The 23860-nt window shown below is 39.3% G+C and overlaps 1 protein-coding gene across 6 annotated transcripts in view; it reads left to right on the top strand.

The window, feature by feature from the left end:
• Window positions 1-23860, top strand: part of Ltbp1 (latent transforming growth factor beta binding protein 1) — a 405267-nt gene that overhangs the window by 291425 nt on the left and 89982 nt on the right. For all 6 annotated transcript variants that reach the window (XM_063230019.1, XM_063230015.1, XM_063230027.1 and 3 more), the window contains 7 exons: window positions 1855-1877; window positions 4599-4698; window positions 5155-5253; window positions 12146-12271; window positions 13357-13482; window positions 13809-13931; window positions 17488-17607. In XM_063230019.1, coding sequence (XP_063086089.1) covers window positions 1855-1877; window positions 4599-4698; window positions 5155-5253; window positions 12146-12271; window positions 13357-13482; window positions 13809-13931; window positions 17488-17607 — 717 coding nt within the window. The remainder of the gene's footprint in view (window positions 1-1854; window positions 1878-4598; window positions 4699-5154; window positions 5254-12145; window positions 12272-13356; window positions 13483-13808; window positions 13932-17487; window positions 17608-23860) is intronic.

The following is a 23860-nucleotide window of genomic DNA, read 5'->3' as shown; positions in this document are numbered from 1 at the left end:
CAAATTCATCCCTGATTGAGAATCGCTGCTATTGAATAATATGTACCTAGTAGGGTAATAAATTCTATGGTAATTTGAAAATACTGTCTTGCTTTTGGGAGGCTACTTTTGCTAATGATTATTCATAGAGACTGGGTTAGATTCTTTGTGAGAACAGTGCTACTTCATTTCTGTGTCTAGAGCGCCCTTCGGTAAATATTTATCTTCCAAGTGGAATCCCCAGCTTTAAAAATGTTAAAGCATCTTCTGAGCTTCCATAAAATAATGTAACAGGCAGTCGGAGATAATGGAGGGAGAAATGCAGGAAAGTAAGAGACAGTTGACGTGAAAGGATCTGAAAGACCACCCAGTACAGTTATTTACCTTCTAAGCAACCCGAGACCTCAAGAGGGGGCATGACTTGCCATGTGTCATACACAGACTATTAGCAGGACTTGTGACCAAGGAGAACATTTTCTGGTTAAGACCTTACACTCGAGAGGGAGTTGATTTCCAGTCTCTCTGGTACTCAGGAAAGGGGATTCATTCATGTTCTTTCTCTCTCTCTCTGTCTCTCAGCCAGCATTTGCAGTATTTTGAATGTCTCCATGGCCACACAAATTCTCACTCCATATAGAAAGCGTAGAAATTTAAGGTTTACATGGAGTATTATGTGTTTAGTCTAATCAGGCTGCTCATGGCCTTTCATAGTTGATCAGGATTCAGAGTGCCTGTTCAGGGATCTCATGAGGAAGTACAGGGTGCTCAGGGTGGTGAAGGGTTAGGAACTTGGTGCAAGCTGCTGCTGGGAGGCTGGTGTTTTCCTGAGCTCTGAGCATTTGTGTGTTTGGCCTGTTGTGTTCCCTCTTTCACTCCCCACACTTCTTCCTTGGTGAGGCAGAGCAGGGAGAACCTCCCTTGCAGTTGACTGACTTTACAGTCGTTCTTCCCTTACACAGGCAGAGAGAAATAGGTTCTGGTCCAAATTGTACCTCAAGACTTTCTTGATGATGTATTTGGCAGGACAGGAAGTCCTGTCCGTCCATAAAAATACTGAAGCGATGATTTTAATGTAGCTGGTGCCCTAATTGCTTTTAGAAATAAAGGCCACCTACCTAGTTTATTTCTTAGAGATTATGGAGATACTGATTCTGGAAAAAAAATCCCAGTGAATGTTGACCTGACGCTTGAGAACTGATTCCTGAAAATCAAGTCTTTCAAAATACAAAGGCATTGCTTTTACCAGAATAATGTTAATAATTGTTTAAGATGTGATTTGCTGACTATATGGATGCTAATTTCTTACGGCTCTTACTGGCTTGTGAGGATTTATTGTCACCAGTTAGTTCGCATGTCTTCCTGCAGATGTTTGTAGGACTTCATTAAAGACTGGACTCACTCACGAATACAGCACCTATTCTCATGTCTCTGAAATAAATGGAATTCTTTTTTAACACTGACAACAGAAAACATTTCAAATGTCTCTACTAGGTTAAGTATTTGGCCCATTAATGAAAATGTTTGTTTTCAAGACAGGAAATTCCATAAAATTTGGATTAGGGATAAATTAACCTATCATAAAGTTGATTTATCTAACTTTTTACTTTAATAATCTTAATTTTAAATAAGAGACTTCAAAAGACTTATATTTCAACTCTCTGAGCTCCTATAGTTTAAAAATGAAATAATACAGAAAGTTCTCTCTGTCATGTATAAAATTCTCTAAAATGGAAGATGACCACAGTTCTGCATTTGATTTAGTTTAGTTCTTAATCCTTTTGGAGCAGAATACTAGACTTTTATTGATTTTTAAAAATTGTAATAAATGAGTTGTCTTAAATTATACTAATGCCCTTATTTCTTTTCTGGTTTTAGTCGCAACTGCACCCCCTGAGAAGGTAATGTTTTCATTGTTTACAAGTCTTTTTTTTTGCAACATTCAGATGTTTTTTATAGAAAATGTGGCATTTTACAACTTAAGTGCACTCAGATGTACATTATGCCTTGTTTACGAAAATATAGCATTCAGTCAAATACTTTTTGCAAAATGACTCAGCAGTGTCCTCAGTGCCAGGAAAATAATAGCCATCAAATCAGACAAAACTCCCTTTTCTTAAGGAACATGGCTTCTAGTGAGAAGAGAATGGTGGCAAGTAATGGGAATCAAGGACTTAAACAGAATTTATAGTCAGCTAATTTCTGGGACTACCTATGTGAAGAAAGGTTTTCACATGTCTGTATACTTGTATATAGTTAAGTGCATATAAAGTAACTGAGGTGCTTCTGAATTCAACCAAAATGTAACATGAATATTTGAACTGATTTGGAGTAAAACCAGAACTTACTCTTGAAAGCTTCAATCAAATACTTGAGCATTGTTTCTCAGTTTGTGGATTTTTCTTATTAATCTTTAGTTTGGGGGCATGAAATGAGACTGCGAATTGTGAGACTATTAGTAGGGAATGTAGACATCTGCTAGATTAAATTTAATACTGGATCTTCTCTGGATCTTGCTTGACTGATGATAACATAAAAATAGATAATTATTAAATGTTTATATATTTGTTACTCAGTTGCAAGAGAGCCTTAAGTATTAGAATTTAGATGAGGAGATGCATAAACTATTAGAAATAGTTTTAAAAATTGTTAGCCTATAAATACAAGTTGGTATATGTGAAGACTCAGGTAGCTTGCAAGTGGGCCAGTCAGCTGCCTGACAACCACATCCTAAGTCAGTTTTCTTCTCTGTTTGTGATTGAGTTGATGGTAACTCTCATTAGGAATCTAAAAGAGATCTTGAAATTTTCCTGTGTAATTTTAATTGCATTTTGTTTTCAGAAGGGGAGTAGGAAAATGCGCCTGTAGTCTTTGTGGTCTTGAGACTCTGCAGAGATCTCACCTTATTCATAATGGATGCAGAGAAAGCAGGGTCCAGGGGAAGGAACTGTATGTGTGTGGTAAAAGGACAACAAGGTTTATGAGAGACTTGGTTTGAAAGGAAATTTGGGGCTGCCTTTGCAAAGCTTAGAATACCAAACTGTAGTTGTGATCAGTGAGGCAGTACCCTGTCCCCACCCCCCCCCCGCAGCTGGACCCACCTGCCAAGGGGACAATGGTGTTGACTAGGAGGTTTATTGCATTTTGTGGGTCGGGGAGAGCTTCTCTGTGGACTGCAGGAGTGGGTTAACATGTGCCCATGGCTTGCTCTTCATTGGCATGGGCTGCAGGGAATGGGGTATAGTTCAGACTGACTGAGTTTGTCTCCAGTAGATGATAGGAAGCCAGTCTACATTATTAAGAATAGGCAGGCATGTGGGAAAATATAATAAATTCTAAGTGTTTCTAGAAAACAAATCCTAGCTAACCAAAATAGAGAGCTGGACGTAGCCTGAGAGGCTAATTTGATTATTTCAGTAAACTAAGCATGAGAATCCAACCGCATTGGTGGGACTTGGGGTATGGAAAGGGAAAATAGCTATAATGAATGTGCCAGTGGAGGAGGTTTGCAATGATGAATACAGGAGGACTGGAAAGTACTTTAAATGGAATGGGTTAATGACTATACTGTGGCTGTGGCAGAAATGATCATCTTGGAATGACAGCCTGGTTGGTTTTGTGTGGAGGTGAATTTGAAGAATCTGGAATATCTATAAACAGAGTTTCTCCAAAGCATTTATGCTTACAAAATGGGGTCTTCAATGAAATATTACACAGGCTGTCTATTTTAGAAGCAGAAAGGTGATAATTGAAGCTGGAAAAGAGAATAATAGGCCAACAGAGGCTAGGGAGTTGAGCTTTCTGGAAGATGACAGTGCTTTAAATATCAGGGAATATGCAGGGGAATGGTCAGCAGGTAACTTGATGAATACTTTTAATGAAGTTTTGTTATGAGTTCTCTGGCCCCTTGCTGGTGTGGATGAAGGCGCAGATCCTTCACCGGACAAATTGTTCAGTTGGCACAAGCCCTAAGGAGCTATAACTGGAAATAGAGCTCTGGCGATGGATTGTTTCTTTGCTTAAGGTCCAGGGGACAGCCGTGGGTGACAGAATATGTTAGGAGGCTCTAAGTGTTTCTCCAAGATCACAGTTCTGTTGCTGTGGCACTAATACTGTTGAGAGTTACCAGGTTATTAGATGTGAGGTTAGCGGAAGCCACCATGACTCACTGTTTAAAATACTTTAACTTAGCTTGTGTGGTTTTTTTTTTTTTTTAATGATCCAGATGCTAAACCCATTTAACCTGCAGAGAAAGTGACCAGTCATCTAGTGCAACAGAATCACATGTAAATAAGATGTAGGTTTAGTCCTCATTGTGGTTAGTATTGCCCTGTCGGAGACCAAATGTGGGCTCCTGGGCTGAGATCACTGCTTTAAAGGTCTGACTTTGAGCCCTGTGGAAAGGGTGAGCACGATCTGTGGTTAGCACTGCTGCTAATTAAGAGCTTGCCATGGAAACAGCACAGTAGGTTGGGGTTTTTAGAGGGGTGTCACATAATCATAGCAGTTTATATCTAATTTTCTGTGATTTTTTTTTGCCTTTCCAAGAATATAATTAATTAAATAAAAATAGCGCTATGTCTGTCTCTCTCTGTCTCTGTGTCTGAAATACAACCACCCAGGAAATACCTTCATTGGATCAAGAAAAAATCAAACTCGAGCCTGGCCAACCCCAGCTCTCACCAGGCATTTCAACTTTTAATTTGCACCCCCAGTTTCCAGGTAATCTGTGTTGATTTGTACTCTTTATCTATATAAAAGCATGAGATAGGAAGTTTTGTTTTTAATATTAAAATTGAATTTAAATGTGAAAGTACACACTTAAGTATGATCATATGCTTAGATAATGCTAATACAAGTACTGTACTTCAAGTAGTACAGGGGGAAAGGTAGCTTTTGCCCTGTCTTCTGTGATTGACAGCAGTATACATCATGTGATTATTGAAAGTCATTATTTGACCTGTGGTCATTTTTCTTCTGAATTGCTCTCAGATACTGCTGCTAAATATTGAAACCAGAGCTCTGCATTAACGCCATGAGCTTTCAGGATCTATAATAGTTCTTTATATCCAAGAACTGTTCTGATATAGTATTAGACTCATGCTTGCATTTTGAAATGGGATCTCGGTGCTCATAACAGGCTTCACTTTTTTCTCTTCCCTCCACTTCCTCATGCAGTAGTAATTGAGAAAACCTCCCCCCCTGGGCCCGTGGAAGTAGCTCCTGAAGCTTCCACATCCAGTGCCAGCCAAGTGATTGCACCTACTCAAGTAACAGGTCAGTGCAGTATTTGCTGTGTTATGTATTACGTGGAAACGTGGTCCTGGGCTGTGTTTAAAACGTCATATCGGATTGCTTGTGACAATCATAACAGCAGATATTTGGAAGTAATGTGAATATTACTCAGAGAGGGGTATGCCTAAATCACACATATGCACAGAAACATAGGATGGTTGTTAATGTCTTAAAAGAATAATGCCGTGAAGAAATGTTTGTCTTAACATTTATTAAGAAGTACAGAGGAGGATGTAATTACTCCAATTTTACTTTTTAAATGTCTACAAAAACAGACAAGGTGACAGAAAATACTTTAGTGTGCCGCATTTTTCATCTTTGTTCTTTAGTATAACTTCATGTGTTTTTAAAATTCTTTATAATATATTTTAGTTACTAGTTTAAAATTATAAAGATATATTCTTTGTAAACAAATGCAAAAACTGAGACAAACTGACCGTGAAATTAACCATTGCAAAGTGTAAACTGGATCAGGGTTTCTGGAAAGCTCAGGATTGAGTAAATGTTGAGAACTTTTTTTGTATGTACTGAGGATTGAACCCAGGGGGCACTGAGTTACATTTCTCACGATTTTACTATCTCAAGACAGTCTTGGTAAGTTACACAAGCTAGCCTTGAACTTGGAAGCTTCCTGCCTCAGTTTCCCACTGCTGAAATAACACGTGCATGCCATCATGCCTGGCTATGTTCAGAACTTTTAACCCAGTAATCCTACGTTTCAGCAGATAATATGCCTAAAAATGTGAGATTAGTTTTTATACATGGTTATGTATCACAATACAGTATACAGTTGAGGAAAAAATAAAAATAACCTATACATTCAACCATACAGAAATAGATACTTGTATGTATGTATTGGAACATTATGCTGCCACTTTAAAGAATTTTTTGGAGTGTGTCAGGAAATGGCCATGCAATATGCATACATTTAGGATGGATATAAAAAACGAAATATGTAGAATATTATACCCATTATATACTTAAATATAATTCAGGGTGAATATATACCAGATAATAAGGTTTTTTTTTAATGAGATCTGAGAGGTTTAGATTATATTTTGTTTTTAGAAAGTTTTATATTTTCTATTTATTAAGTGGACATGTATTTTTAGAGTCAGAAGAAAGGGCCACCACAATATTCACATTGGAGGAATAAATACTGGAGGTCTATTATTCAATATGGTAACTAGATACTTAGAGTATAAAGTGTTCATAAAGAACACCTCAGGATCTGGGTGTCATGGGACATGCACATATAATCCCAGCACTCAGAAGGCAGCGGCAGGAGGATTGCCACAAATTTGAGGCCAGCCAGGGCTACGTACGTAGTGAGTTCAAAGCCAGCCTGGACTACATAGGGAAACTCTGTCTCAGAAAACAAACAAAGGACCAAGTAAGTGAACAAACAGCACCTCTTTCTAAGAGGGAACAGCAGGTGACTTGGAGAGCAGAGGCACAGAGTGGGCTCAACGGTGCCTTTTCAGCTACATCAGGGACAGAGCCAAGGCCCCTCTGCACTCAGTGCCTCTCCCCAAATGCATGATTTCATGGCAAGCACTCTTTGGTTTTACATCTAATACGGAGTAAAGTTCTATAGAAATATGAGCCATTCTCTAAATGTAGAGTGATACTGAAATGTTAGTGATTTTTAAAAAATGATCACAACTGAATTGCTTATTCTGTTTTTCTGGAGTCATAAACGTGTACACTGTCTATCAAATACATCTGTAAAAGTCTGCTCCTGCAAGATACTAAGCATGTAGTGTGCTGTCTTGATTAGCAAGGATCCTCTGTTTCTCTCAGTGTTAAGAACTGCAGTATGACAATACAGTTCACTAGTTCTTTCTCCAGTAAGCACCGTATTTCTGTTTTCCAGTGTGAGGATGAATTTAGTTTTGAATGAGTATTGCTGACTTCATTGGTCAAGCTTCTTGCAATCTAGCTTTGTAGAGGTTCAGTGTGGCCAGATCGATGTGGTTTCCTCATTCAAATACTGTGGTGTGAGGGATACAAATGGAAATTTCTGGGCTTCTACTGAACTGCAGAGCTGTATGAAAAAAAAAAAAAAATGAAAATAGCCCTGCTGCACAAGGTTGCCAGAAGATAGTTTAATTTGAACTTGGCAGCAGTGCTGGGGTAACACGGCCATCACACATTTGAGGCACAAGTATTTCCCTCCAGGAAACAAGTGACGCTGGATCCTTTTTTGCATGTCGCAGTTAGGGATACTTCCCCTTCCTCTAGAGTGAATCTGTCTAAAAGAATCTATGGGAAGAAAGCTATAAATAGAGATTCTTGGAACTGGAATGATTACACATTTAGAGCTACACCATGAACAGAGATCTACATTAACATAGAATACTCTTCTGTATCAATTGAAAGCAGAGTCAGCTGTGCCCATTGGTTTACTAAGGCCCAAACACACAGATTTAAGGAGCAGTCTGATCAGTTCTCTCAGGAATATTATATAGTTTCCCCTGTAAAATAAAAAAAGAAGTAAATTTTCCTTGTCACTGTTATTTTTCACCCATATTTGAAAAAAGAGGTAATATCAATAAATTTTAAATAATAAAGTCAGCTCTACATTGTTTAGCGATGATATCTTTATGATGGTGAGATTGCAAGTAGCCTTTTTAGGTTTAGCCAGACACATTTTGACACGCAGTAATTATGAAGTGAGCTGTGTATTTGCAGGAAGTAAGTGTGGTACTTTCCAGTTGACTTGGTGGCTTGAACATTATTGGCCTACTCTTCAAATAAATTATACAGTTCAGCATATAAATTCTTGGTTTAATATAGTATCTTAATAGCTGAAGGATAGTCTGGAAAATCAAGCCTCCATTTCTCTGGCAAATACAAAGTGGAAACATCTGTTCCAATTGTTGTGGGACAATTTCTGCTCATCGTGGGGCATTTAGGAAGCCAGGGCATTTTTGTAAACCTTTCCATGAGTTAACATTCGATGCCTTGCTCCGGCAGCTTTCCCCCAGCTGCTCCATAGCCCTGCGGACCAGCCCAAAATTATACTTTGTCTTCCATGACTGCCTTACAGGAACCTCTGTAATTATCATAGCCCAAACATTTAAAAACTGTTTGCTCCTCTGATTTTTCTAGCTCTCATAATTGACCCTTTTCAAAGACTTGTCCCCGAAACATATTCCTAGTATCATCAACAGTTTCCAAAAGCTATGTATTATGGCAGAAAATGAGCTTTAAAAAAATGTGAAATTATCCTGTTTTAATATTTCCAGACTCCATTTTTATGCATGCATTCATTCATGGGTTCATTCGTTCATTGACTGGATTCATCGCTTGAGGAAGATGTACAGCCTAAAAGTCAGTATATTCCTTTGGGCCACATTTTGCCCAAAGGTTTCTTTTTTATGTTATTGTAGAAAATAAAGTTACCAAGCTATTAAATCTGTCATTCGCCATGTCATTGGGATACGTAGAGAACATTTGACTTCTAAATTCTAAGTGATCTCTAATAAAAGAAATAATGGAGTGAGGCTGTCAGCCCAGGGAAGGCTAGGTTGTTTCAGGGGACAAACAGGAGGAAAGAGAGCTGTTTATGAGCCCACCTCTGGGTAAGCATTATGAAGGACTCTGGAAAAAACCCAGTGTGGGCGCGGGGCATGCCTGTCCTCTACAGGAAGCCAGGCCTACTGAAGACAAGGGAAGATGTTCTCATCCTAGGCTTATCCCGAGTCCAGGAATTAGTGCTGCCTGTGGGAGCTGTGCCCCTGCAGTGTGTCAGAGCCTTGTCTTCAGACCTTATGTGGAGAGTTTGCTGATTGAGTGTGTGCTTCCCTGTGAACAGACCCATCATGTGGAGACAGGTTCATAAGACTAAGTATGAGTGACTCCTAGAAAAATAGAAAGCATATTGTCTTTGCCCTAAAACAGGAAAAGCAGAAAACTTTCCTTGTTCTTCAAGATAGCAAGAACTCACTATGGCCGCGGACCTCACTCTGTTCCTTTTGTTAGAGTTCACTTAGAATTTAGAAGCCAAATTGTTCTCTGTGTATCCCAACACTGTGGATGTGCTTGAGAATGAAAAGAAGAAGAAAAGAGAGGAATCTGGGGAGAGATAGCAGCAGACAGATATTAGGCATTTCAAGATGTGTTTCATTCTTTCTTTTATTTTCTTAAGAAGAAAACCCGTGATGCTGACTGTGTGCTGACAGGTTAATAGACGACAGTGTTTAGAAGGGTGTCGCTCTTTCTGTCTACCTAGATGAGTGGAATCCTGCCTCATAAATGAGCAAAAGGGAGCACTGCAGTCAAAATGTTGAGAGTTACAGTAATCAGGTAAAAATGGGACAGTTAGTGTAGAAATCAAGTATGTTGTTGAAATGTCCCTTTCTTCCCCGGATGTGTCTCCTAGTACCCTCTAGTGGTGTCAAAGTGGCATTTTCATGGATAGGTTTAATGCTTGCCAGGCAGGACCAACATTTTTAGCTTGTATCTCTGTGTACTTACCTGGAGATAACCAAATACAATTCCTCAACATTCTTTATCAATATAATTTCAACTTCATAATTTCTATTTAAGCTGCTGGCCATGAGGGAAAGGTTATTGTTACTCATTTTATTTCCTGCAAGTAAAGTGTTAGAATTTTTAGTAAAATTCTACCTTAAAGCTAACTTGAGAAGATTTTGAGTTCAGATCAACTTGGGCTGCCTAGCAATTTCAAGGCCACCTGAACTCCATAGTGAGACCTTGTCTCAAAAAACAAGAAATTAGTTATGTGTGGGAGTGAGGTAGTGACTGCTGATGACACCTTTCAAACAGACTCAAGATTTGCAGCCTTTTACTATTTTCTGAATCCTAGCCCCAAGTACTGTATTTTAGTTTGCCTTCTATGGAATTCATTTTCTTTCATACACAAGATCAACATTTCTTTCCCATTTTAAGAAAATGGCAGTGGAGAGCACAGAGGACAGTTAGTAATTGCAAAGAAAACCAAGAAATCTAAATAGGAACTCTTATAATGTATACCTATAATATAGAAAAGACAGGTGTATTTCTTATATTGTTTAATGAAGAAATTTCTACAGAGAAGAGCGTTCTTATCTAAAGGTCTATAAGTATAACCTAGTGGAGTCAACCTTATACCTTCAGATTTTTGTAGCATATAAAAATACTTTTTTAAGGAAAACTTTTCCAATTATGAAAGTAGTATACTAACATGTGCTCATGGTATAAAGTGAACAAGAAATATCAGTCCCCAAGTAATAAAATATTTTCTTCCAATCTTATTTTTTGTAATTTAGAGTAGTTTAGTAATGTGTTAGAGTATTGCGTTATATTACAGTGTTTGTGCCTGTATTTTTAAGAAGTGTTTCCTTGTTCTGCTAATGAGTATATATTCTATGATATATACCTATCAAAATTTGGTTTGTGTTATTGCTGATTGTTGAAGCATTCATATTAATCAATTTGTATTAATAGGTTTAGCCTTTTGGATTTTCTTTTTCTAAAATTTGATAGCATATTGTCTCCGAACAAGTTTATTTTCTGATGGCTAATTGGCATAAATTAACTCATAAAAGATACCTGTAATTTTGAAATACACAGCTTTTTATGCATTTCTCATACATTCATGTTTCTCATGTAACTTACATGTGTAGTTGTAAAGTCACGATACATTGAACACTTTATGAAAATGAAGAATGTGGTTGCAGTTTGGGAGAGCAACCTGAACCCCTATTTTAGACCATTTCACTTGTGAATCTGGGGTAAAGCACTGTTTTTTCACATCCTTTTTCTGCAGAATTTATAGCGAGTTATTAGTGACAGTAATACACCTGCCTTCTCATTCAAACCACAATACCCTGTCGCACAGCAGTGCCTTCAGTGTATCATGCTCAGAGGTGCCAGTCTGCTCATGGTATCACCGACATAAGTGTGTTATTTCCTTATTATATATTTGAAAATGATTTCAATATAAACAGCAGCAACAGTGACAAGAACGACTTTCAGTCCGTGTAATGTGCCGGGAATTAGGCTACATGCATTATTTAGTTTTTCTCTTTGCAGCCTGATACTTTGAAGTTGGAACTCTGATTGTTTCCATTTTATACTTATAGAAAAGTGATATTTAGGTCGGCTAAGTAGCTTTAAAGGGCAACAGGATTTGTACCAGCTCCTCTCAGAAGGCCACTTGTGAGTCCTGCATCCTGCTCGTGCTGGGGCTCCTCCTGTGGGCTCTGTGAGCCTGCCTTCTTTGTGGCGTGTGTCTGAGTGGTGTGAGCTTACACAGGTTACCTGTCCACACTCTAGGGAAGAAGCAATCTCCAGGCATCAGCAGGAGCGTAAGGAAGGGATTTGGAAGAGGGATCTACTTTACCGATCTAAATAAATTCTTATTTTTATCAAAGGAAGAAGGTATTTGAAGGGGGCTAGTAAGAAGTTTTGGAGGAGTTTGGGAATAGTTGTTGCAGTGGAGATTTTGCCTGCTAATGCAGAAAATTCTGCATTTCTTATCAGGAGAAATCACATGTTGGTTCAAACTCCATCATCTAAAATGAAGCATGGAGAGAACCTCCAAGCAGCTGTATTGGGGTTTTGTTTAGAATCGATCTCCTTGTGACTTTCAGCTTAGCTTCTGAGTTCCCGCCCACTCTAGTTCCTCCTACACATTGTTTCTTGTGACTGTTGATGACCTTGAATGGGGCAAGTCAATACAAAGCCATCCCAGGAATCTATGCTGGATTTCAGAAGTCAGCTTGAAGTGCATACCTGGCAACTTTAAAAAAAGTTTTTTTATAGCTACTGAAGAAACACAAAATAATGGCTTGCAAGTAGCAATTAAATCTTTGTGTACGTCTGTGCTTTCCTCACACTACTTTGTTTACTTTTATCTTTAAAGAAATCAATGAATGTACTGTGAATCCGGATATCTGTGGAGCAGGACACTGCATTAACCTGCCAGTGAGGTACACGTGCATATGCTACGAAGGCTACAAGTTCAGCGAGCAGCAGAGGAAATGTGTTGGTAAGAGATGCTTTAGTAGACATAATTAGTACATGCCAAACATTTGCACAGTTCGCACATTCTTTTCTTGAACAGGATCTTGAGAAAATATTACTGTAATTTTTAAAATGCTGCAGCTAAGGGACTCAAAGAAAATGTTGCCAAACTTCTGGGATTCTCTTCTTTTTCAGTGCTATCAACCTTGCCAAATATAATACATTTACATAAAGGTAGAATAATTTACAGAAATTTGTCAGATAAATAAAATAAGAGCTTTAGAAATAGCTGCCCACAAACATATTTAAGAAAAGCTGGTTAATATATGGTGTAATAAAATTCTCATTAAGTACTTAAAATCTGATTTCCAAAGCAGATTTCTAAATTGAAGATCCATCTGTGCTGGCGTGAAAGTGTTAACGCATTTATACAGAAGAGATCTCATATGTGTTTCTTTGGAATGAAAGGTATCTCAGTTATAATAAAGTTAGGTAAATTATTTTAATGTTAACTCTAAATATAATTTCTTTTCTTAAAAAAGGAAAACTCAGCTCTAAGTTATAGAGCATTGGCAAAGTAAACCCAGCAAGAAAGGTACATATCTAGTAGTACTTCAGTATCAGCAACTTCTGTGTGTACATACGGGATCTAAATGGAGTCATCTGTCAGCTTAGTAATGTGGTCCTTTTCTTCTCATTTGCCTACTTTGTGTAAATTCACCTTTAGAACCTAAAATATTAAGGAGAAAAATCAATTGAGCTCCCCTAATCCAGGTCCACCCTACACCTGATGGAGTCTGGCTGTCATTATGACAGTGGAGTCCAGGGCCTGGTGACCCTAGGTTGTCCACAGTGTCTCTGAGTGTTGACCTGCAGTCTGTCTCTCTGAAGCACCAATGCCATGGTTTTTAGCCTCAGCCTTTGAAACAATATGTAGTAAGCTGCTTGCCTCTTCCCATTCATCATCCTTCAAGGACTTGGGATGAAAAGCCAGATCTCTTTCCACTGTTCTGTTCAGTTCCAAAGGTTTGTGGTCCCACGGAATAGTGTGCTGGAGACACAGCGCTAATCTTCGTACATGTGTTTTTGTTTTGTTTTGTTTTTTAACAGACATTGATGAATGTACTCAGGCCCAACACCTCTGCTCCCAGGGACGCTGTGAAAACACGGAGGGAAGTTTCCTGTGTATTTGTCCAGCAGGCTTTATGGCCAGTGAGGAGGGAACTAACTGCATAGGTAATGATGGTGTTTTTGATGTATGTATCTGGGGTTTTAGGCTACTCATCCCTTCGTTGGGACCCATGCTTAATCAGATAATCTAGAGTTTATTAAACACACATTATGACATGCAATCTGCTAGGCACTGGGAAAGATAAAACAGATTTTTTTCCTCCAAGGAGGAGTATCAGAGATGTGCTAGACAGTGTGATTTTGGAGCAGTCAAATCAAAGGGATGAGAACAGAAACCAGTTACTTTTGTGTTTACATCTGAACTATGCTAGGAGAGGTATGAACTGATACTTTGGAAAAGAAATCTTGATAGTGCTTTCTTCTTGGAGTAGATGTGGACGAGTGCCTGAGGCCAGATGTATGTGGCGATGGCCACTGTGTCAACACCATGGGTGCCTTCCGGTGTGAATACTGCGACAGTGGGTACCGCATGACCCGGAGAGGCCGTTGTGAGGGTGAGTTGGCCGAGAGGCATGGGACACTGTGGCCTTGCTCATGCCGAGCACATTGGTGGTAAAATTCAGGGCTGGTCCAGGCCCTGGGCGGGCAGGCATCCCACCTGGATCATGTTTTCCTCTCCTCTCTGCATGACACTGGCATCTCCCACCTTCTGCTCTCTGGAGTCAGTGCCTGGCCTCGCTGCAGTGATTCCATCTGGTTTATTTTCCTTCTTGATGTTCTCTTTATTTTTCACCTCAGTATCTACCTTCCCTGGTATTTGGAGTAAGATCACTTTATAACAATTAATTGCAGAGTATCCTAGCCCAAATCCAGATATAATTAGAGTGTCTGGCTCGTTCATCTAGAAACATGTTGCAGGTGTGACTGGTGTTGATTTTTCGTTTCTGGCCTTTTCACCTTGGTGCATTCCTGGTCTCCACTGCCTCCTTTTGCACACGTTCTGCGACTCACTTCAGCAGCACTGTCTGCCCAGCTCGGGGTCAGATTCCAACAGTGCTAGATAAAAGTCTTCGTTCTCACCACTGGCATGCGTTAGTGCTTATTAGAAAAATGTTTTGGGAACTGCGGATCACACATCAGAATTCTTTTCCAATTAAAATTTCTGTTCATGGAAGTGTCCAGGTGACACATGTTCTTTTTGAAACCACCATGGTTTTTTTCTTTTTCCTGAAGAAATTCCTGAGCTGCTGCTGCTATGATCCTGCATGAACATGTGACGGCTGAGGCTCAGGGTTCTCTGGACTAGTGTTTGCAGAGCTTGGATATGGGTGTGTTGCTTGGTCATGGCTGCTGGCAGATCCACCTCTTGTCTGATGTGGCTAGATTCGTAAGAGTTAGGGTGGGACAGATTGGGTGGACCAGTCTGTGTCAGGTGTCCCCTGGGTTCAGCATGTTGGTTTTCTCCACAGCTCCAATGACCAAAAATTGGAGTGAGCACTAATGACACATTTTTTAGCAGCTCACATCTGTGTCTTCTGCTAGTCTCTTGCCTCAGCCCCTTGGACAAGAGAGAGAGAGAGAGAGAGAGAGAGAGAGAGAGAGACAGACAGACAGACAGACAGACACACACACACACACACTAACACATAGAAACAGAGGCAGAGGAACGGAGTGAGAGGGAGAGGGAGAGGAGAGAAAGAAAGGATACAACCATGCATCCATAGATGAAGGACTGTGGGACGGGTGCCAGCGCATCCACAATGTCCTCGTCCAAGGAATTCTCCCTCTGCTACAGAGAGGCAGCTCAGGAATGGGAAGGAGTAGGGACTAGAAATAACACACCATTCCCACCTGTGGTGCCTGCTCATCCTGAGCCAGTTACTCAGAACTTGTGGAACTTAGTTGATCACCTATAAAATGGGAGTTTTGACTCGAACTTGTCATGACTAAAGTGTGTGTGGCATTGTCTGGTATGGCACTTGTCACTCCATGAATTCTCAACGTTTAATTTCTTTAAATCTCTCTTCCTTGGCTCCTTCAATATATGCCCAGTCTTCTCATTGCCTCTAACTATGAGGTGCGCTAAGAAAAATGAGGGATGGGTTTATTTGCCAAGCTTTTATGTGCAAAGCAGCACTGAACAGTGAAGCCAAATACTCACCCTTAACATTCCACATATGTCCACAGAATGAAGAGAAAAAATGCTTAAGCAATAGGGATAGAAAAGGGTAGACACAAAATATGAAGATTGTGTAACTAAATCGAAAGCTATTGACTATTCAGTAATACTCAATATATGGTAATTATTTAACAGAAATATTACCAGGCTCCCTGAGTAAATAATAGATCATTCTATCCTCATCAAAAGGCTGGAAAGGAGACGAAGCCAAACAATGAGGCTGTTTTCTAATTTCGTTGTGGACCAGAACCAGAGGTCCCTGGGCTTCTGGCTCACTGAAGATTTTCTCAGCTGTCACTAACGAAGCTGCTTTCAAACAGCACCAGTCTCCAAGAGGCCTATTGTGGTGTGCAGACATTATCTCATTCATTCTTGCTGTGTTCTGTTGAAGTATTTCAAGGCAGGTATCCCCTAATTTATAGAGGGTACAAGTGAACAGTGAGAAGAGCAGCAGGAGAGGCAGGAATGTTTCTCTGTGATGCGCACCATTGCCCCTTATTTATTGGACCAGCCTGTATCAGTGACATTCTCTGATATAACAGTTATGTTTCTATGTGTGAAAATTTCATCCAAAGGAGAATGTAATTCTGTTTGGAAAATGAAACTGGCAAGCATCATATTTTTTACAGAACAAAAAGTCCCAGAACATCTGACCTTGTACGAGAGAGGGAGAGAGAGTGGGAGGGCGAGAGGGAGGGAGGCAGGAAAGCAGAGAGAGACAGAGAGAGAGAGAGAGAGAGAGACAGAGAGACGGAGACAGAGAGGCTGTGTGCCATTGTGTATTGGCAAAAGTTTTTCACAAATGTTACAGCACAGATAAACTGATATGTATTTTGTTTATATCATCTTCCACATTTTCACTCTAAGCATCTTTCCACAAATGTGTAAGGTTGTGTAGTGAGAAAAGTTTTATAAATCGGCTGGAACAAACACATCACATATTCCTGATTATTTATTTAGTGAACTAGTTGTGTATTTCTCCCCTTAATTTCTCAGCTTTTGTTCTAAAAATCTGTGTATATATTAAGTATGTTTAGATGTCCTGTAAACTGTACATTTTTGTATAGAGACACATAGATATTAAATCTGTTCACCTGAATGAAAAATCTGCTTCCAAAAAGAAGCACTTCTTTCAAATGGGGCGTTTCTTTCACTCATTTTTAAGCCCTTGACTTTTATTTTAAAAAATCCCTAAAGTTATATTAGTAGTTAACTCTACCATAACAATAGCCATATAAGGCAATTTTTCCCAATATTAGAAAAATTTATAATTAATAACTAATTAGCAATGAAAATGAATGTAACGTACATTTTTCCCAAACAATACCACCATGTTTCCTAGAAAACCTTGAAAGTATATGGTGAGTTCACTTTCAGTGTTTGTTTTCTACCTCCAAGGAATTCCAGTCATTTGAAAGCTTTAAATTAGCCAAAGCTAGGCTGTTCCTGAGTCCATAAAAGCAAAGAGAGGGTTTTGCTAGAGTTGTGATGGCAAACCTTTTAGAGGCATGCCAGTGGTTTACCACCACTGCCCTAGATCATCCAGTGTTGAGAGAAAATCTCCAGCCAATGGGAGATGTGCAGTCCCATCTCCTCATTTCTTGTATTTCTTTCTGACAAGATGTCCTGTGACTTGAAAAATTATGATGTCCAGAAATGGCCCCAGGTAGAGTCTTGTATATTGAACTCTCAACCTGGGTTTGCCAGTTGAAGAATTCAGACCACGTTCTTCCTTGAGGTGTGTGAAGATACTTTAATCCAGGTATACCTGACCAGACATTATTGCTGTGTGTTTTGGCTAGACCCAGGATCTCACCCAAGTATCGTGCTAAAATGTAGCTGTCACATGCTTTTTCCCACAAAAGCAAAACTTCACCTTGGTATTCTGATAAAATGTCTGTGATCTAGTTTTTTTTTTTTTTTTCCTTCAGATATTGATGAATGTTTGACTCCAAGTACTTGTCCAGATGAGCAGTGCGTGAACTCTCCTGGATCTTACCAGTGTGTGCCCTGCACAGAGGGGTTCCGAGGCTGGAATGGACAGTGCCTTGGTAGGTGCGCTAGCATCCTTGCCTGAATGTGTGCTTCTTCTGTGTGGCCCATTTTCTGATAGTGGTATAGTGCCCATTTAGCCTTCCTCTGAAATGGAGGGGGTGGGGGAGAGTTTTCATTATTCTCAGAATTTTAAGTAATTTTTAACCACAGAGAGAAGAAGCAAAAGGATTGACATCAAGGATGTGAAATTCTAGGTGGAATAAATTCTGATTGAAATAAGCTGAATGAACAACAAACTGTGGTCCCTAATCTGACAACCGAAATAAAATAATAAGCACTGCAGGGAAGAGAGAGATGAGAAAAATGCTTTAAAAAGAGAAGAGGCCTAGAAGAAGGGAGAAGGGACAGGAGACATGCACACAAATTTGCCGTAGAAGTAGCAAGTGTGGTGCCTTCGCCTCCGAGGAAGACGAAGTGATGAGTTTGCTGCGGGTTTTCTTTTCCTCTGTGTATCTGTGCACCACATAATTTTTTTTTCCCTTAAAAGTCCAGCTTTTTTCCAAACCGTGCCAGGACTCTGAATATGTGAGTTAATATTTTCACCCATTCCTTTTTTGCTTTCTTCCCCGACTTGTTAAGAACTTTGTATGTACCCCAGAGTTGTAGTAGGTTCTAGAATAGATGGAGGGGCAAAGCCAGATGGGACTCCTTCCTCATAGGCCTTACCTTTCATCTCACAAATAAACGAATAGCTCAAGCACTAAGCAGGAAGGAGAGGTCTGTGATAGATTGAGCTGCCTGCAGAATGGTGGTTGTGTTGAGATTTAACGGGGATGGGGAGGACATTGTGGGCTTGGAAAACGCATATGCAAGGGGCTTTGGGAAGGGGAGCAGGTCTTGTTACAGAGGGCCAGCGTAGCTAAAGACGGAAACAAGGGAAGACGTGCTGCAGCGTGTGGTAGGGGACCGTGTAAAGCCCTTACCTCCCGATTAAGTGTCACTCTTTATTCTGATAACTCTGGGAAGCCATTTCCGTATTTTAGAAGTGTGGGGATAAGCAGGTGGTAGAAACATCCTCAGATTCAAAGCTCAGCAGCATCCGCTCAGCCCTGGTAGCTGGTGTAGGTGGCCCCCTGTCCTGAGCCCCAGACACATCCATAGAGCGTCTGCTATGGGATTGTGAGGTGTAGATCTTTGAGGAATAAAGAAAATATTTTTATTCATTAGTTGTTTATTTGATAAGCATTTGTTTATATAATTGGTGCTAGCCAGAAAGTATATTTGATTTTAATTTTCCCATTTGGCATACATTTTGTAGTTGGTCGTCCAAGTCCTATTTGTGCTCTCATGCTCACATGCCGATGCGTAATGCAAGACAGGTGCCTTCACTTTACATTGAATGAACTGTGACTTACAATACAGTAGTACACGGTAACTCTGATTTTAGTGGAATGTGACTGACCAAAGTGGCAGGTGATTGATCTTCTATGTAAATAATACTAGTTGAATTATTATACTGTGGTGTGCATATACATATACAAATGTTTGCATATACGTGTGTGTGTGTATATTGGAGCACTTTAATCCATTTCAGTGACAGAAATGTAGCACCTCATTTAAAAGCAGTTTTACTTTTGCCAACCAGATGAGTGGACTCATAAGCAGATATATTAGGTCACTGTGTTGCTCAACTCCACCAACGTGACACATTCAGTCCCTTGTTCCAAGCAATCACTTTTGTTCCTGACTTGCTGAGGTCTTGAATTTCTTGTTACTCAGAGTAGGCAGTGTACTTTTTCCTTCTGCGTTGGGTAAGATTTTGGGCTGTATGTAATCTATGGATCGAATCACTCTTCCATGATAGAATTGCTGCTGCATCCCTTGTTCAAATGGAGCTTGTGCAGTTGCTGAATCTCTCATGAGGGCTTTTGCAGATTATACTGAAACAGATTTTCCATCTTAACTTTTTTTGTGGTAATAGAGCTTTCAAGTGTTGAAAACCTGAGTGTGACCAAGAGCAGATACTGCAGCACGTCTTCCTTCTCCTACTGAGCCAATGAGTGGACTGAATTTTTCCCCAAAATGCTGATGAATTCTTAGCCCTGTCTTCTTGTGCCTCTATGTGTATTAGTCTCTCCACCTTTGTACTTTAGCGCTCTACAGTACTTTTCAGAAGGTACAGTCTTAAGCCCATCTTAGAGCTGAGCCAACTGATAGCACAACCTGACATGTGGTTATTTGCTCATTTAATAAGTATGCTGAGGTTTACAATTGAGAGTGAACTGAGGAGGCGTCCCTGATTGGACACACATGCTAGTGCTTGAAGCTTAATAAGTAAGCAAGGAAAACAAATGGCATGTCAGATGTAGTGAACAGTGAGAGAAAAATGATAAAGCTGTCTGTGGGACGCAGATAGGGGTTGCTGGAGACCATCTGGTAGCCAGGATGGCCAAATGATATGTTATAATTAAGGTATTCCTAACAGTCACGTGTGACCCTTTTTTTTTTTTTTTGTTTTTTGATATCCTTTTAGTGCAGATAATTTAGGATATAGTGATATTTTTCTCATTGGTGTAATGTAAGAACATAAAAGCTTTGAAAATTTCCTAAAACCATGCTTTGTGGAAAAAACCCTACATTTGGCATTTGTTAGTTACTATCTGTAGAAATGACAGTCTCTACCTCCTAGAGCTGTGGCGTTTCAGATATCTGAGTTTCTTTTTCTAGGACTCTCTCACTGGCCATGTCAAACAATGTTTTACATAATTACATAAACTTGTCATAATACTTACTTTTTTCTTTAAACTTGTCTATGTTCATGTCAGTTGACTTTGACTGTTTTCTCTTAAAAGGCTTCATTAAGAATTGCTGTTTTTCATAAGTGAAATGAATCCGACTGTCATGTGTGGACATCATACTGTCTCCCTGATGTGAGAAACTGAAAAAGTAAACAAGGTCTAGAATGCACAACAGGTATTATGAAATGGCAGTAATTGTTTGAAAGGAAAAAGGAACTAGGATAAGAGGACAGGAGAAAAGAAAAGGGGGAAAAACACAAGGTAGCTATGCTACTGCGTCCTAGTTCACTGAAAAGGAAGGTTTGTGCTAATATTGAGTGGTGATTTTTTTATGCCCATATCTTGTATTCTGAGTAACTACTTCGAAGGTAACAATATGCACTGTGTTACTATTGCTATTCTCCTATTTTGTTACGAAATTGTTTTACTTTTTTTCAGTAAAACTAAAAAAAATGAAAGAATTACTGTTTTAGGGGCTGGAGATTTAGCTCAGCGGCATAAGCGCCTGCCTTGCAAGCAGGCAGTCGTGAGTTTGATCCCCGGTACTGATAAAAAGGAAAAAGACAAAAAAAAAAAAAAAAAGAATTACTGTTTTGACCCCTATATTCTGCAGGTTTTGGTGTGAGTTACACTTTTTCATTCATAGAGTGAAAAATGAAATTGGTGAACTATTAGTGGACCCATTGTATTCATGTCATATACGATGGATCTTTTGTTTTGTTGTGGTGGTGGTGATGGTTTGAAGACAGAGGCTCACTATATTACAGTCCAAGCTGGCCTCAAACTCTCAATCGTCCTGTCTCAGCCTCTTGAGCACCGTGATTGCAAGTATATGCTGCCACACAAGGCTTATAAAATGGATCTTACTGATTGATGCCTCTCTTAATTTATGAATTACAATAGAAATTTTGTCTTTAGAAATTGCATGGAAATACGTAAAATGTTAACAGGTGTTTCATGGAAACTGCATTTTCTCCCTAGTGTTTAGTTCAGGGTATATGTTAGCAATCATTTTTGTCCACTTCAGATATCTATAATTTTCAGACTCCACCTAACACATCACCCCATAATGCTTTTTGGCAACTCTTGTTGGCTCTTGTGCTAATGTAGCTGCTTCTTTCAAGTTGAGAGTGCAGTCTCCTCTCAGGAGCCCCTTTCATTTGTCAACACTGCAGTGCTTGGACCTCATAGCCAGCGTGGACTTGTTGCCCACTTGATGACCCCTGTGCTTAATGACTGCTTCATTGCAGTGGGTTCTGGCTGATTCCCATCGGCTGCTGCGCCCAGAACCTCTCCTAAGGGAAGCCAGCCTGTCAGGTACTCAATTTACAGGTTCTCTTCACGCATAGAAGAGAAGACAGCTGGCACCGTTCAAACCTGATGAAAGCCATCCCCAAGGAAATGCGCTCATATTTCATCATTTAAGGATAACATTTGGTGTCTCTGATAGAGGGTCTCAGTTCACTAAAATTAGATGTACTTTGGTTTATGCAATTTTTCTGGAGCTTCATTTAGAATACTGAAAAAAATTGAAATATCTTTTTGTAGGGTTTATTACCAGAATTAAACAAATGTTAGAATCCTTGTTCTCCCAACCATAGCACTGTTCTCTTTATTGCCTTTGTCATAAAATATAAGACATATGGTAATAACTGATACCTGTTAAGGTAAACTATATGCCACATTTCTCTGTTCTGTTCAGTATACTGTCTAACCGTATTTATTCTCTTTGGCTTTTTTTTTTTTAACTTGTGTCATAGAGTTTTTAACTCTTCCTATGAAATAGAAGTTTTCTTTTATGAATAAAAATAATTTTATGGTTTCTTTTTGACTTAGCATTTTTTTTACATAGGTAGAATATAATTTTGGGGAATCAATTTTCTATGGGGTCATTAATAATTCTTTATATATAATTAAGCTTCTACACTAATGATGCTATTTCCACTTTTCATTTTATATTTTCTGTCCTTCACAAGACAGAACATTTGTACTCTGGATAGCAGCCAGTGCTTTGTGGAGCCCGTGGTGACCATATGACATGTAACACACATGTCTAACATTTTATCAGCATTCTTTCTTTGTTAATCTCTAAGTAAAAGATCGCTTTCTGAATTCCGTGTAAGCCTTCAACGTATTAGTCCTTAGAATTTTTTTTTTTTTTTTTTTGGTACCAGGGATCAAACTTACAACCTTGTGTTTTCCAGGCCCATGCTAGTGCTGCTGAGCTAAACCCCCAGCAGTTCTTAGCATTTGCAGAAACTAATATTGTTCAATCCAGTTAAGAACTGGTTAGCTACACTCTTAACCAAACCCAGACCAGAGAACTGGCAGGATAAAGATAGAGAGCTCATTGTTCTAGATATTCTTTTTACAGTTTAATAGGTTTATTTTCAAGGTTCAAGCTACCCTTTGGAATTTATGAATATTCATAGACTTCTATAACTTTTGTTCATTATTTATTTATTTATTTATTTATTTATTTATTTATTTATTTTTGGTGCCAGGGATTGAACTCACCTCGTACTTGCCAGGCAGGTGCTTATCCTGCTAAGCTAAATTCCTGGCCCCACTACGTTTATTTTTATATAACCTAGCATCAGAGCATATATACTTTTTGCAAATTGTATAGACTGTGCAAATGTCAGTCTTAAATTGCTATATATGAAAGAAGTCTTTCAACTAATCACTAGGTTATTAATTAAGCAATTGACCATATGTCTATTAAATGCCAGAAAAGATTTGAAGTTATAGAAACAACGGTGACAGTACCTTATGTTTAGAGGCAGGGAAGGCAGGGACCATGCTCATATGGGAAGAATACTTACTGTAATAAATACTGCTAATTATGTAGCTTACAAAGGACTTAATTGGGTTGTTTTATTTGATCCTTACAGTAATCATCCCTGTAGGACAGATGTGAAAATTGATGCTCAAAGAGGTTAATAGACTTACTCAAACGGGCAATAAACGGCCAAACCAGGCCAGAACCCCAGGTCTCTTGTCCATAAATCCAGTGTTCATTTTTGCATCACATCTCATACACCTCTTCTGTATAAAAGTTCATAAAGAGAAGGAATGCTTGTGGGTGGCAGTCAAACCGTGTAAGCAGTGGCAATAATGGCTCAAGGATTCCAGAGTTTGAAATGGCAGGTCTGCACCACAGGTACTGCAGCTGTTTTTCTGAAAGATGGAATGTTCTTTGGGAAGGTGAGTTAAGAAGCTAGTAATTTTGTGGAATTAGTGGATTGATTTTTCTGAGGTCATCCTTGGCTCTTTATATAGGATGCTCACAGCCTTGGCTCTTTTCCAGTTCTGAAAAGCAGCGATGATTCTTCAAGAATTGTGTAACAGATTTTTGTCAGCAGCTCTGCTACTGCGTATTTTAACTTCATCAGAATTGACAAAGGGGCCTGAGACCTGGGGCTTAACTGTATGTCACATGTGCTCAGAGTTGCCTCATCACACTGACCTGATCAGCGTCTGTCTCTTTTTTCAAGCTTGTTTTCTGTCA

This window comes from Cavia porcellus, unplaced genomic scaffold, assembly GCF_034190915.1.
Source record: "Cavia porcellus strain 051 isolate PalLab524CR breed Dunkin Hartley unplaced genomic scaffold, mCavPor4.1 scaffold_1, whole genome shotgun sequence".
NCBI lineage: Eukaryota > Metazoa > Chordata > Mammalia > Rodentia > Caviidae > Cavia > Cavia porcellus.
Note: the sequence above shows the minus strand (reverse complement) of the source record. Positions and strands in the feature narration are given on the sequence as shown.